Raw genomic sequence first — 14,440 nt, 5'->3', positions numbered from 1 at the left:
GTGAGGTTGGTGTTGAAGGCTCCATAACAATAGTATATAAGTAGGTTGTTAAGGACTTGATTGTTCTATGTAAGTAGAAGACTTACCTTGATCTTAATGACTCATATTGTGCTAAATTTTCTGGCTAGATTAGTCTAAGATCTAGTCACGTGGACCTATTTATAGCCGGACCGGTCCGATCATCTAGACCGGTCCGACCACGGTCTCAAAAAATCGCCAGACCAGACCAAGTCTTGGCGGTCTAGACCAGACCAAGACCAAGTCAGACCAGACCATTCCGATCACTGCACGCATATACGCTAGGTATGTCTGGTGGAAACAGCGCGGCCACACACCCACTCGCGCCATCCGTCTGCGCCCAGTAGTTAGGGAGCTGGCATACCTCTTCAAGGCCGGAATTCTCCTCAGCATCACCACCAGACTTGTCATTAAGCAAATCAAACAAACTTTGGACGCTGATTTGATTTGTTTGTACAAAACTTAAGATTGTATTTGAGTTGTTTAGTTTGATAGTGTTTTAGGAGGCCGTTTGTTTGAAAGTTTGATAGATTTGATACTGTTTAGGTGCTGATCTAATCGTATATCGTATATATTACTAAGCTTCGCTGTCCCACTTGCATATTTCGTATATTGCAGCTACCTCAGCGTCAGTTACATCGCCTGAGTTGTAATCAGATGGAGGCTTAAAGCCAGCGTCGCGCCAGCTTCGTATACACTGTATTGCTGCAAGCAGTTGTGACCCAATTTTGCGTCGCCTTGGCTCTAATAAATCACCGAGCTCGCTGAACAGCCGCTCGCACTCACAACTTGAGGCTGGTATTGTTAATATATCGATCGCCATACGCGCTAGGTTAGGATACTTTGGGCGTAGGCTTATCCAATAGCTAACAGGATTACTACCTTGTTCGAACTGCTCCTGCGTCCAGCGGAGTTCAAACCGTCGCCAACGCTCCAGCTCATCCATCTCTGTCACCTCAACAATGCCATAAGGCTCCGCATTAACGAGCGCGTTGATGGCGTCGTTGATACCGCTTGAGAGCCGCACTGGTGGGCGACTTTGGCGCTGTATTTGCGGCTTATAGAACGCCCAAAGTTGTTTCAACCCAGCGTTGTTTGCCTCAAGCCAGCTCGGTTTGTCGCGCCAGCTGTTCTCACAGTAGTTCTTGTAGTATGGGTGGAGGCAGGTAGCGGCAAAGTATGTGGGTGATTCGTCGAGCTTAGTGTAATACGCGTTAAGCTTTGCCCAAGCTGCGCGTAGGTTGATAGGAAGGTGATCTTCTGGCGCGCTATTGGCATTATAGTCGACGCTTTCGTGGTTTTTAAGTAGCTGCTCGTACACGGCAAGTACAGCTTCGAAGACAGGTATAACCTCGTATATCGCGCCGAAACGGCCAGCTTTACCGCGAGCTTCAAGCCGTTTTGTCGCCTCCTTTAGCGGCTCCAACACTGATATATACTGGGTTATTACCGCCCAATCGTCAGCCGTAAGCCCATTAGATCTCATCCAAGCTGGTACTTTAGTGAGCTTATTGTTACGGCTACGCGCGTACGCGTCGGCGCCCATCGTCCTTTCGATGTGGCTTTGGGCGTACTCATCAACGGCGTTATGGAGTTTTGCGGCGCGTACAAAGGTGTCGTGAAAGCTGTTCCAGCGCGTGACGACTGGCTTTACCGGCTCGAGTATTTCCTGCTTTTGGTCGGGAGCCTTAGCGTTAACACGGCGCTGGCAATCGGCAAAAAGATCGTGTTGTTGCGGTGTTTGGATGTAGTTGATGATATCGATTAGTACACCAAGCGGACCTTGCTGCCGCCATTCTTGTAGGTAGGCTGCCTCTGTTTTGTGCTCGTCCTGATCATTATCGTACGCGTCCTTATCAAAGCCGAAGATAATCATCTGTCCGACTAAGTTAAGTGTGTGAGGGCCGCAGCGGAGGCGGTGATGGCTTGCTGTAAATTCAAAGCGTTGGGCGAGTTTGGTGACGGCGGTGTCGTTAGCGTACGCGTTGTCGAGCACAAAGTACCCAAGCTGGCTACGTGTTATACCGAAGACATCGATTATATTGCCAACAACTTCAGCTATCCTCTCGCCCGTGTGGGCGCCCGTAAGCTGAGGCAGCGCGATAGGTAGGTCCCTGATAGTGCCGTCGGCGTCAGCAAAATGAGCAACAACTCCAAAGAAGCCGCGCTTGCCGCCTTTTGTCGTCCAGCCATCGAAGCTTATATGGATTTTACTAATAGCCGACGAGAGCATCTGAACAACCTGCGGCTCCATATAGCGATACAGCCTCATCACGAAGCTAGCTACACTGTTGTGACTTACCCACAGCGCGTCAGCTGCCTCCGGGTTGGCAAACTCTATCATCTGCCTAAACGCAGGCGTTTCGAACTCGCGGAGAGGGTGGTTATTGTCGACAAGCCACGTAACAGCGGCGTATCGAAAGCGCTGTACGTCGAAGTTTCCGAGCTCGTTAGCGACGCCTTGAGGTACATCGACACCGCCCTCGGTCATCATCTTAAGCGTCGTTTGGCCTCGCGGTAGTGTAATCGAATCCAGTTTGCCCTTGCGATCGTAGCCGTGGCCAAGTAGCTTCTGCGCGAGGTGGTTGATAGCGTTACTGGTCGACTTTGTAACCTCTGGATAGGCGCAAAAGATCTTACGATGATGGCAGTATTTGCAAACAAAGAACGTACGATGAGGCTCACGGAGAGAGGCAACGCGGTAACCGTACTGATATACCCAACTTTTGTTGCGCTTCAACGTACGCAGCGGCTTCGTAAAACGCGGTAAACGCTTCCAATCAATGCCGTCAAAGTTGTCCGTAAACTCGTCATCAAAGCCAGTATCATCCCCGCCTTCGATAGCCTCACTTGTAGCCTCCGTAGCAGCCCTACTACCCTCGGCCGGCGGTTGTATAGTAGCTTCTGGTATAGCGTCGCGCAACTGCGACTCGAACGGCGCGTCTTCGGTGGCCTGGCTTGCTGCAGCAGCTAGGGCTTTACGTGGCGAGGTGCGGATAGACAGCTCAGGCTGCGAATCGTCCATCAGGATAGGCTGCGATGCACTGCCTTTAGCTGTTTTGGCGCGCTTGTGGGGGCCGTGGGGGCCGGGGGTGCCCTCGGCGGCGCGTTTTAGGTTACGAAGCGGCATTTTCGGCGTGTTGGGCAACGAGAAACACTAAAACGTGCTGTAGAGACGGTAGTGTAGCTGCAAAAGATGGCTAACAGCGATATAGAAGATGGGAGATGGGATATAAGATAGCGGTCATCGACGGCTAGCGACGCTCGTGTAGTTATATGATGACTAAGCTAGATGCAACACAAGAAAACTATCGCGAAATTGCTACCTCCGCTATCTCAAAAACATCATTAAAGTCGATCTTAAAGCACCTTAGGACATCATCTATAGAACAGCTCGCTATGTAATATTAGTCAAACAGTCAAACAAACTAAACAAATTTCGATCGTACGTTTGATTTGTTTGTATATTTCTATAGGCAGCGTTTGGTTTGTTTAATTTGCTTATAGTCAAGCAAATCAAACAAACTATTCAAACGCGTTTGCTTAATGACAAGTCTGATCACCACGACCGTCCAGCAAATTCGGGTCAATCGTTACCATCCCCTCATCAAGGAAACCTATCGCGGTATAGCCGCACCCCATTACACGTCAGGAACGGTTACATGGCCAGTGGTGGGGAATACCACGCAGCCAAAGGGGTCACAGCGAGCTCGACAAACCGAGACAGAATCGGGGCCTTCACAAGGCGAATCATCCACGTCGCACCCTGTGCCCGACATGACCGCGACGATATTCAAGAAGCCGGCACTCCCCGTTCAACGTGACACGTATCATTCGGCAAAGAACGATGGACAAACTTCCGATCCGACAACAAGCGCCTCCGTTCCCAGCATCGAAGAGCTTTCCGCAATGGTACAAGAACAAGCTGGCAGATTGGAAGGAAAAGATGGCAAGATAGAGGGCCAAACTGCCAAGATTAGCCGCTAATGAAGGAACTCGATAATGCCCGGGAAGCCTTAGTCGCAAGGGATGCTCGTATTGCAGAGCTCGAAGGTACTGCTGGCACAACAGGCCGAAAGCGTGTAAGGTTCGAGCACTAGTTCACCTTGCAGGACCGTTTTCACAGCGATAAAGAAAAGTTTTGGATATTTTTGTACAATAATGATGGTCACATGGGAGTCTTGGAGTCATAAACAGAAGCAGGGCATAGCCTAAGAAAGTAAAAAAAAAGAAATCTTCGAGGGAGGCTTTCGATCTTGCGATACTTTTAATGGAAGACATTTATGAATTACTGCGCCCGCAACATCAGACTAGTGGTTAAAGTGTGTGACATCGAGCTTATGAATGCCGGAGGCTCGAATACCTTGTTGCTCATGGAACCCTCAGACATCCGTGACTCGCTCGCGATGAAGTTTTCGACTGCCACGAGCATCCCCTTTTCAGAGTCGGAAACTTGACAGAAGCTGCTGAAGCGGCCTAGATAAGACATATCCTCGATGGTTATACTGTAGAGGTCGATGTTTCGGATGCAATAGATCAACCCACTGATCAACGATCATCTTATTTGGCAACTTGGCATTACCACTAGGGTCTAGGGAGGACAAGGAACGTCACAATCTCTGGGTCGTGGGGAAATGCTTGATAATAGATATGGCTGCATCTCTGGAGCTCATCTTCGAAAGTACTTCTAGTGATGGCAAGCAGAACACCAGTTTTGTCCAAGGACTATTCTTTCGTTCACATCAGCATCTGGTGTAGCGAGCAAGCAAAAGTTCAGGTCTTCAGAATAACTACGTATGAAATAGTTGTGTCCTTGATGTCAACAGCTGTTCAGAGAATGTGTTATTGGTCTTGTCTTTGGAGCTGAAACAGTCGGAGGGTCTGCTAACTGATTGCTCCGCAGTCGGTTGCGAGCAGACTACGTGTGTGGAGGATTGCTCGAAACGATACTGACCTGGCCCTCTTAACTGAAGAAGTCTATGATTTAACTAGGTGCGTAAAGCTCAAGGAAATGTGGTAGTTGTAGTCTTTCAAGGGGACATGATTTCAAATGTTTGAAGTTTGTGGAACAAGCGACTGCGCTATAGTAGATCAGGAAAATCATCGGCGGAAGACTTGATTTCATACTTGACATGGTGTCTGTTTCTATGCTAAGTCTCTCAATTTCTTCCCTCGCACCTTCCCAAGCTCGATGGTGTGCGGCCGTTGCTCATACGCTAGCGGCTTGGCACCAGCCGGCATAAACATCGTTTACCTCCCGCACCCTGCTGCTTTTCCTCACGATTTTAAACAAAAGGCGAGTACCTCAATTATTCTGTATGGTATTGTGTAACCGTTGTGTAGCATGGCTTCTCAAGATCGGCACCCCCTTGGCCCTGACAAGCCAATTCCTTCACAATTTCCACACCAGATAAGACCAGTAAGACCAGAAAGACCAGTCATACCAGTAGGATCCAATACGAGAGCTTGAAAGCATCCAGCTAACGCAGCCCCAGGTATACCAGCAGCAATACCAGCAACCTGTTCAACAGCCGTATCAACAGCCAATGTCGCCGCCCATGCAGCAACCATACCAGCCGCCCATTCAGTATCCTTACCAGCCGCCATATCAGCCACCATATCAGCCGCCGTATCCGCCGCTATACCAGGGGGCATATCAGCTACCCATGGAGTATCCCTACCAGCAACCATAAATCAAGCTGTCCTTTCTTCACTTCTTCATCACGCTCACAATGGTTCCTCCGAAACCGAACGCGATCGACTTTAACCCTTTACATACCAACCCTTCACACTATGCTCGAATGCGAAGCAACGACAGATACAACCAGAACACAGACAGCGAGCATAAACCCAGCGAAAGAATCTCATCATTACCTCCAGAATCAGTCCCGGAAGGTAGCATAGCTGCGTCGGAATATCGGAATCTGATTTATGATACCCTCACACAGCGAATCTACCGCAACTCAGTTCTATTACCCCTGCAAGAAGGACATATGGTGTCCGCCCGTAAAGAGATAGAAGAGCTTTAATTTGAATACTCAACGCTGCTTCAAGAGTTTGGGTACAGCGCGGTAGTTGACGCCGCTTTCGTGGATTCCAAAAGAGCACTGCACCCGTTCCCTGATGGTCAAGATGAGAATTTGCGATCAATCAGTTGGTGGAGGCACAACGGTAGTTGCATCCTTGCAGATGTGCCAAGAGTAATGCTGCAGGCACTTCTAGATGGCACCCTGCCCCAGAAAGTCGAAGTGGGAGACCAATCGCACAGCCGATTACGGGCCTACTTCGACGACGCCCTTTTCGATGATTATCTCAAAGCTGTGAGCACGAAATCGAGACCTCCACCTATCAGCACTTGGGCTCTAAGATCGAAAGGGAACAACAGTCCTGCCTTCTACGTACGGTGTTTTATCAGCGACATTGGCGACTCTCCTACACCAAGACAATTTCGAACGATCATCGCTTGTACGCGACAGTACATATCAGGAGACCCAGACCATGCCAAGCTATGTCTTCGCATCGACAACGAGTCTCGGGCCAACCGCTCCGACGAGGAAGATATCACCCACGGCCGCCACTATTTTCTCGCGGGCAGCGCACGGGGTGTGGAGATCATCGCGACCTTTTGCGGAGCATTGGAAGGACTACTCAACGAAGGCGACGATCATACGCAAGACATACCGTTTCCGCACATGTTCAAGTATATCAAATACACAGAGAAGGAAGGCGCCCGTACCAAGCAACACGATTCAGGAAACACAAGCTTTCTAGAGTCCTTATTTGAAGATATTTGTCGACTCAAATTTTGACACCCAGATAACAAGCCCATATTCAAGTGGAAAACATACGTTATCGGATACCCAATCAGCGTCGACGAGTGCAAACTCGGGAAGGAGCTGTTCGCCCGTTTGACAGAAAGTTACTTCAACAGTGACATCGGCTTCAATATCGCACCCGCAGGCCTCAGCGTACATTCAGCAACCGCTATAACAGACGGAGCATGGCTTCGGTTCCGCAAGATTCGAGAAGAGAGTCCCAGATACGCACAGCAATTGATATAAGAACTGGACGAGTGTATCCCAAAATACAAACAGCACTTGCTCTCAGAACAAAAAAACCATGCAGAACAGTTGTCGCGCATGGAAAAGCTCGTTCAGGAACGCAAGCAGCGTGTCGAAAATCTTACAAGAGATGAACGTACAAAAGATGGAAAGATCGAGAAAGCGATACAGGATTTGCGTGCGGTGCAGCGTCAAACACAAGACATGTGCACAGACCCAGAAATGCGGGCCGCTAAGGTGCGCCACGATGAAGCCTTCTGGGAACGTATGACCGCTACGCAAAAGGACATCCAGGAACAAGAAAAGGACATCCAGGAACAAGAGGAAGCGATAGAACGGGAATGAAAGTTTGGTGTGCAATCTCGCAGTAATATGCATGATTGGATCTCAAGGACCGATTGTGCTGGCAATGATTTTAGCGGTGCCATGGTTGGATCCTAAGGACCGACTATGTAGACAGTATATAGACACAATAAGAAATTAGTTACATCAGTCATGATTATGATAAATTTGCTTGTCCTTTGTGCTGTGTGCACCAAACATGAAGCTCGTGATTAACTTGTTCCACGTTTTTGAGTGGGCTGAGATTGTTAATCTCGGTACCTTGATTGGTTGATTGTGGTTTAGCGCCCATTTGACATATCCCGAGGGATGTTCAGGCGCGCTGCTTCGTGATACCTATGGATGAAGTTATTTACAAGCCCTCCATGACTCTCAGATCCCGTTTTGGTCGCTGAGATGATGTCTTAATCTCGGCATCAACGTCATTCATCATAGATTCGTTGCAGTGGGACTTGTTCAAGCTTTTATTGGTTTAGATATCTGATTGAAAAGTCTGAATACTATATACGAGGAAATCATACATGCATTTGCACACATACGATCAACACGATAGCTATGCGAACGCTATTGGTCCACATGTCTAACGTGCCTCATTAATCAAGCGCCACGTGTATCCCACACGTGAGCAACATGAGTCCCTTTGGTCCGCACATTGATACGCCGAGCTATGATAATTCCCCCTCCCGAATCTTTCCCTCAACGAATTCCACGACATTGTTAAACGCAGTGGTCATCTGGTCGGAGTTCTGTTGTAGTGCTTCGATGTGTGCGAACAACTTGGCGTTGGTATTAACTGATGTGTCAAGGCGTTCATGTCCTAAATCGATATCTTTCTGCATGAGTAGTATGCGACTGTAGTAGCTGTCTATCGTTGGGCCGCACGCGCATTTGACTCCTCGGACATCTCAGTGGAGATTCTGTTGAACGTAGCTGTTGCTTGTTCTAGCGCCGCCTGAAGCTTGTCGCAATCCTCTTCGGCTGTGAGCAACATACTTTCTTTGCATTCCAGGACTTCTCTCATGGTTTCCAGGTGAAATGCAGTCGCCGCTTCGATCCCATTGTCGTAATCATTCTCGAAATGGGCCCGAGTGTTGTACGGCTCATCGAATTTGAAATGAGCATACAGCAGCTCGAGCATATCAATACGCGATTGATCGAGCTGCCGAGCACAGGTCTCATACTTCTTTGCCGTTTCGCATTGTTCTTAAGCGTTCTCCAAGTCCGTATTAAGCTGTTCAATCTGGGCGGTAGCTGTTTGGAAGTCGGCTTTTGTCTGCGTAAGCTCAGCCTGGACAGTGTCCATGGTTTTCTGTAGCCTCGAGTTCAATTGCCATGCGGCGTCTTGGTCTTGTTCGTTCTGTACACCATCCAGTGTGATCACAGTTTGAAGATTGCCGATAGATTTGTGTAGTTCGGCCTGGAGTTGAAGATGCATGGCTTTTTCGTCATCTCTATCCGCTCTTGTTTGCTTAAGCTGGCTTTCCAGATCTTGAACGATCACCTGCAGTCCTTCTTGAGCTTTCTTGGCTTTTTCATCGCCGAACCTTGCATCTTCTCGAGCTTGTTCAAGCTCGAGGCCCGCAGCTTTGGTCGACTCTTGCAGGTCGGCTTGGAGCTTGTTGATTTCTGTTTTTTTCGTCTGTAACTGGTTCTGTAACCCAGCAAGGTCGTCCTGTAGCAGCTTCACGTCGGCTTTAGCCTTGCTGGTGAGACGAATTGACTCTGCTTGGTTGTCCTGTAGCTGCGTTTCTGCCGTACTCAGCGACTTCTTGACAGATTCCAACTCGTTGTTGGACTTCGAGAATCTCTCATTGAGATCGTCATTAGTTTTCTGGAGATGTTCTTTTTCGGTCAGAAGCATAGAGGTCTCGGCTTGCTTGGTCCGAAGTATACGTGAGACACCCGATAAGATGTCATTCTTTTGACCGCAGATCATGTAAAGTGAAAGGAAGCTGATCTTGACCCATCGCCGCGCCCCCTTGCGACCCGTTTCTGCAACTGAATACAGATTGTAGAGAGTTGCAGCGCGACGTTGTGATTCTCGGCGTAGCTGGGATATTTTACCATCTGCGCTGGCCTTGTCGCTAGAGAGTTCCTGCTGTGCTCTTTCCAAGCTGGCTTCTAGTTCCCGGATGCAAGTCAATCTTGGTGGTCTTCTCCTGTGTTTGTTCGTCACGGGTCTTCTCGACAGCTTGGACCTCATCTTTCAATGAAGAAATCTGCTCGGATGCAGCCTGATCCTGTTTTGCTTGATCTTCTGCTTTCTGGCGTGCATCCAGATTGAGTTTCGTCAAATCCTGATCCTTGATGGAAACGTCTAGCTTGAGTTTCGTCAACTCCTGGCTCTTGGTGGAGATGTCCAGCTGGAGACTGGCCAACTCCTGTTCCTTTTTGGAGGTGTTGCCTTTGAGTAACGCCACCTCATCTTTGTGTTCTTTCTTTGTCTGTTCAAGACGTTGAATCTTATCATCGAGATCCATCTGGGTCGTGCGATGGCTTTCTTGCTCTTTCTTCAGCATATCCTGGGTCGTTGTGACTAAATTCCCGGATATGTCAAGTTCACTTCGCATCTCACCTGATTGAGATTCGAGATTGCCTTTCTGTTCTTGCAGTGGCTTGGTGGCGGTATTGACTGCCGCGTCAAGATCTTGTTGAGTTGGGCGCTGTTCGAGACGCACGACCGATGCTCTTGGCTCGTCGAGTTGTGTCTGGAGGCCGCCGTTCTGGTTTCGCAGCGGTAGGGTTGCCTCATCGATAGCCTTTTGGACCATTGTCTGTGTAGGCCTCTTACTGAGCCGGTCAATATCGCCCTGTAGTCTCCCATGAGCTGCGACAGCGTGTGAGAGATCCTGATCGAGCCTATCAATCCTGACCTGCAACGGCCCTTCTGCTGCTGCGACAGCGACAGCAAGGTCCCGTTGCGTAGGCCGGCTCTCGAGCTTAGAAATTGTATATTGTAACGACCGTTTCGCCTGTTCAACAGCTTCTGCTAGATGCTTATCCGTTGGCCGCTTTTCTAGCTCTTTTGCTGCCGCGACAGCTTCTGTGAGGGCCTGTTGCGTAGGACGCTTTTCGAGCTTAGATGTCGTATCTTGTAACGACTGTTTCGCCTTCTTAATATCTTCTGCTAGATTTTCATCTGTTGGCCGCTTCTCGAGCTCCTTGATCTGAGCCTCTAGTGGCTCTTTCGCTGAGTTTACAGAGTCATCTAGATAACTGAGTATAGATCTTTTCTTGAGCTGTCGGATTGTATCTTCTAATGGAAGCTCTGCTTTTGCGACAGCATCTTTCAGATCTGCTTTTGTTGGCCGCTTCTTCAGCCTCTCGCACTCTTGTATACGTGTGTCCAGATCTCTCTGGATGGGATCGGTCGCGGCTGTGGCTGCGGGTCGGAGGGTTTCTGTTGTGGGCCGTTGTCTGAGAGTATCGATTCTCGATGTTGCTTCTTTCCACTGCTTGGCCGTGGGACGCTTTTGTAAATCTCGAATAGTTGCACGATACTGTGACATCTTCTGCTTTTGTGCGTCCATATCTAGCCGCACCTTGTCTTCCCATGTTTGCTCAGCGTGCAAAACATCGAAGACCTTCTGTTTATCGCTACCAACTTTCTGAAGTCTTGAAGTTTCCTCATCCAGGCCTTCGATACTTGCTGAAAGCTTTTTCACTTTTGCTCGGGCGATTCGCTTGGGTGGCTGGAGTGCAGCGGGTTCTGGTAGCTCGATAGCACTGGTGGCTGTTGCGAGCCGGAGATGTAAAAGGTTCATACTGTGCTGAGAGACTTACCCAGGACTGTGCGACATATTTTCGGTGTGTCGTGGAGAGGGAAAGAGTCGGACGGCAGACATTGACATGAGAGGTCCACAGTTGTTAAGGAAGCTTGTAACTGCGTGAGCAGTGTCGGGTGGAGGCTGTGGATCAACAATTGTATTGCTATCTATTGTCGTGTTTTGATGTATCTGCACAAGAGCTCTCGGCTCAGAGGTAAGTGCATTTGCCCACCGGGCAGTGCCTGCTACAATAGGATATCATGTGACTCTAGTCACGTGGTTACAAAGCTACCATCCATAATCGGAACGCAGCAGCGAGCAGAACCGCAACTTGACGCATACGAATTGTTGTCTAGCACATGGCATTTTATAGAAAAAAGCCGCCAGATAATCTAAGATGGAAATGAAATCATGTTACCGTTGTCAACTACGACTACTATGGCGTGCCACACAGGCCTCTCATGGATCATTTGGGTCATGTCCTCGAAACTGCAAAAATGCTCGAGAACTTCTTCATGACACGCGGGAATGGTACCGCGCACAGAATGGGCTGTCCCCGATGCAACGAACAGAATTCAAAGTACTAGGTGCAGCGGCGAACCAGGATGAGACAGCCAGGCCACATCAGCGTCCCCGTCTCGCCAATGATCCTGATACTGATAGAGAGTCCGACGACGACGGCACCAATGACGACAACTTCGATAAGGAAGAGCTCAGGCCACCTCGACCTAGCAGACCAAATCAGGAAATGGTTGTATATGGCGAGGAAGAGATCAGGCCACCTCGACCAGAGAGATCATACCAGGCCACGGGTTCAGAACAGGAAGAATTCAGACCAACTGCACAGATCCAGAACATGGTCGGTCTATCTCACGGTCCAGCTGTCCAAGACCACCTCGACCTACGAGACCAGCACAGCACCAGAACACGGCCAGTCCAGCTGTCCAAGACCGGGCAGTCGATAGACCACCTCGGTCCACGAGACCAGGTGCGCAACCCCAAAACACGGTCGATCCGTCTCATAGTCCAGCTGTCCAAGATCCTTTTATGTAGACATGAGGGTCCCAATATTGTCGACGGCGGCACCTAGACTCCCAATACATACTTGGTATCAGTCCCAAGTACGCGCGAAACATCACTGGCACTGTGAAGTATCTGTGCCGTACGAAAAATTACATCTCCCATGAGTCTAACACGACCTATTTCGTGCGACACAATTATGTGCCACAACATTATAATAAGAGAGTTGGCCGACACAACAAATTGTGTTTCCATATATTTCACGTACAGGAACTACCGCAATTGAGGATTAGGTCATAGTGGCTTGTTGCATTCGAAGGATTGCAGTATAGGTACCGCTTTCAAGATTGTCCAGCAACCTATTCTGCAGTTTTCAAGGGTCCACGTATGTTTACATAGCTGTGAAAATTTTCCTTGCGAAGAGTGAAAGTGAGTCTCTAGACCCTTGTTACACGGGAGAAATTGCAATCGCCAATTCCTGACGATCACAGTTCCCCACGATCGAAATTCCACAGGGCTTCTTTCGTCGCAATACACAGAGCTACCTCGATAACAGTTCATCGACATTGTTGCCGTCCAGAATGGCCGCGCAACTCATAGCCGCGATGTACGCAAAAAAGACACCCCGACAGTCCGCACAGTCCGCTGTAGGCTATGGCTCGTACGCCGAGACCAGTTGTATGTATACTCTAGCAGCACCTTTCTTTCTTCTTCTGTAACAGACAAGGTTTTTGAATGCGTTTACAGGAGAGTTTGCGTCTGCTATCGCATTCCGAATCTTGCCTAGAAGACTACAGCCGCCTGCTTCGCATGATGAACTCTGCTGACTATGGCTATTTTACAGATCGCCTACCCTTCTCCGAAGAGCTCTCAAACTCAGATTACATCATGCAAGTCAACAGAGACGAGAACGGTCCCGAGATCAAGCGCGTCCAACCGGTGAAGCGCCTTTCTAGGCCTCCTGAAGATTACCTGCCCCCGCCAGGCCCGTACTTCGACTTTATGCAGTTGGAACGCTTGTTTGGAAAATTCGATTGGCGAGAGAAAAACAAGTGTTTGTCGTGTTGGAAGCCGAAACATACCAAAACTCTTCGCGAGTGCGATGAAGAATGCAAAGTATGCAAGACTGGATATCACGCTGGGCGCGAATGTCATGCCACATACGTTCCTGAAGTACACTGGACCTCGCAAGGCCATAAGCCTATTCAAGGATATCAAATCCGCCCCGATATGAACGAGCAAGTTTACCTTATTCTTGCCGGGATTCTGGAGCCCACTGAAGACAAGACGAAGCCGATTAGGCCGAACATGAAGCATCCGATTATGGAAGATTTCTACAAGGACCGAGAAGACCCAGCACCTCTGTTGAAGCGAGAGAGGGTGCGCGCCAAAGCAGCGAGAAGCGACGAGCGACGAGCGAGGCTCATCAGGATGGCACTAAATTCCAGTGCCAAAGAGGACACCCCGGCGACTACAATGGCGAAATGCAAGCCTCCGCGTGATTCGATCTCGTTAGAAGACAGCTACCCGTCCATAGCCGTCTCCGCCGATGCCAAAATCGCAATCGCATCGTCCTCTACCAAGGAAGCGAGCACAGCTAGTCCAGCTCATTCTGCCTCTCCGTTGAACACATATGCCTTTAAGGTGCCACTTTCATCGCAACTTCCTACTGTTAAAAAATACCGCAATGACGAACTGTATGTAAGCGGAGAAGAGCCTACGGGCGGCAAGGAAGACGTACACAGTCAGCTCCGAGCGATGATAGAGGAGCTGCAGCAACTCAAGAAGGTTCACAAAGATAAAATCCAGGAACTTAAGGATGTTCACAAGAATGAGCTACATAAACTGAAGAGAGTTCATGAGGATGTATGTAGTGTGGTGTAGTAGCTTGTCACGTGTTCGGCGTTAGGTAATCGGCGCTAGGGTTGAGTATTTTAGGACGACTCCGCGTAGAGGAGCTCGACAGTTATCGTACACCATTCTTAATACTACCGTTTATTGTTCGGATACCTTCTTGTTCTCTACTCTCTACCGATTGCGGGTCGGCAGCCTCTCTTCTGACTATTGAGGCTATCCCTCTACCACATTTTTGGTGACCTAACCAGGGGGACACGACGGTCTATCGGTGGAGTAGTAGAGAAACCTCTTTGTTTTACCTGTTTTCGAGGAGAAGTCGGAGGGGCAGAGACCCACGACGAGTTTTCGGGGACCCCATTGAACTCTGAGCGCTTC

At 49.1% G+C, this 14,440-nt stretch overlaps 6 protein-coding genes across 6 annotated transcripts; 3 read left to right on the top strand and 3 right to left on the bottom strand.

Moving 5' to 3' along the window:
• Positions 1 to 595: 595 nt before the first annotated feature.
• PtrM4_145880 (Dimer-Tnp-hAT domain containing protein) lies at positions 596 to 3,148 on the bottom strand (the record flags this gene model as incomplete). Its single annotated transcript, XM_066109841.1, has 1 exon — positions 596 to 3,148. The coding sequence occupies one exon, from the start codon at positions 3,146 to 3,148 to the stop codon at positions 596 to 598; it is 2,553 nt and encodes an 850-aa protein (XP_065959824.1).
• A 416-nt stretch (positions 3,149 to 3,564) lies between these two features.
• On the top strand, positions 3,565 to 4,005 carry PtrM4_145870 (uncharacterized protein; the record flags this gene model as incomplete). Its single annotated transcript, XM_066109840.1, has 1 exon — positions 3,565 to 4,005. One exon carries the CDS (start codon positions 3,565 to 3,567, stop codon positions 4,003 to 4,005), a length of 441 nt encoding a protein of 146 aa, XP_065959823.1.
• Positions 4,006 to 6,221: 2,216 nt separating this feature from the next.
• PtrM4_145860 (Trichoplein domain containing protein) lies at positions 6,222 to 7,424 on the top strand (the record flags this gene model as incomplete). The annotated part of the gene is made up of 3 exons (XM_066109839.1): positions 6,222 to 6,750; positions 6,835 to 7,050; positions 7,144 to 7,424. 3 exons carry the CDS (start codon positions 6,222 to 6,224, stop codon positions 7,422 to 7,424), a joined length of 1,026 nt encoding a protein of 341 aa, XP_065959822.1.
• Positions 7,425 to 8,625: 1,201 nt separating this feature from the next.
• On the bottom strand, positions 8,626 to 9,357 carry PtrM4_145850 (Myosin-tail-1 multi-domain protein; the record flags this gene model as incomplete). Its single annotated transcript, XM_066109838.1, has 1 exon — positions 8,626 to 9,357. One exon carries the CDS (start codon positions 9,355 to 9,357, stop codon positions 8,626 to 8,628), a length of 732 nt encoding a protein of 243 aa, XP_065959821.1.
• A 148-nt stretch (positions 9,358 to 9,505) lies between these two features.
• PtrM4_145840 (Cast multi-domain protein) lies at positions 9,506 to 11,185 on the bottom strand (the record flags this gene model as incomplete). Its single annotated transcript, XM_066109837.1, has 1 exon — positions 9,506 to 11,185. One exon carries the CDS (start codon positions 11,183 to 11,185, stop codon positions 9,506 to 9,508), a length of 1,680 nt encoding a protein of 559 aa, XP_065959820.1.
• Positions 11,186 to 11,685: 500 nt separating this feature from the next.
• On the top strand, positions 11,686 to 14,137 carry PtrM4_145830 (uncharacterized protein; the record flags this gene model as incomplete). Its single annotated transcript, XM_066109836.1, has 6 exons — positions 11,686 to 11,719; positions 11,770 to 12,176; positions 12,700 to 12,886; positions 13,053 to 13,572; positions 13,657 to 14,074; positions 14,132 to 14,137. 6 exons carry the CDS (start codon positions 11,686 to 11,688, stop codon positions 14,135 to 14,137), a joined length of 1,572 nt encoding a protein of 523 aa, XP_065959819.1.
• Positions 14,138 to 14,440: the final 303 nt, after the last annotated feature.

The sequence above is a fragment of the Pyrenophora tritici-repentis genome, chromosome 9, assembly GCF_003171515.1.
Source record: "Pyrenophora tritici-repentis strain M4 chromosome 9, whole genome shotgun sequence".
Lineage (NCBI taxonomy): Eukaryota > Fungi > Ascomycota > Dothideomycetes > Pleosporales > Pleosporaceae > Pyrenophora > Pyrenophora tritici-repentis.
Note: the sequence above shows the minus strand (reverse complement) of the source record. Positions and strands in the feature narration are given on the sequence as shown.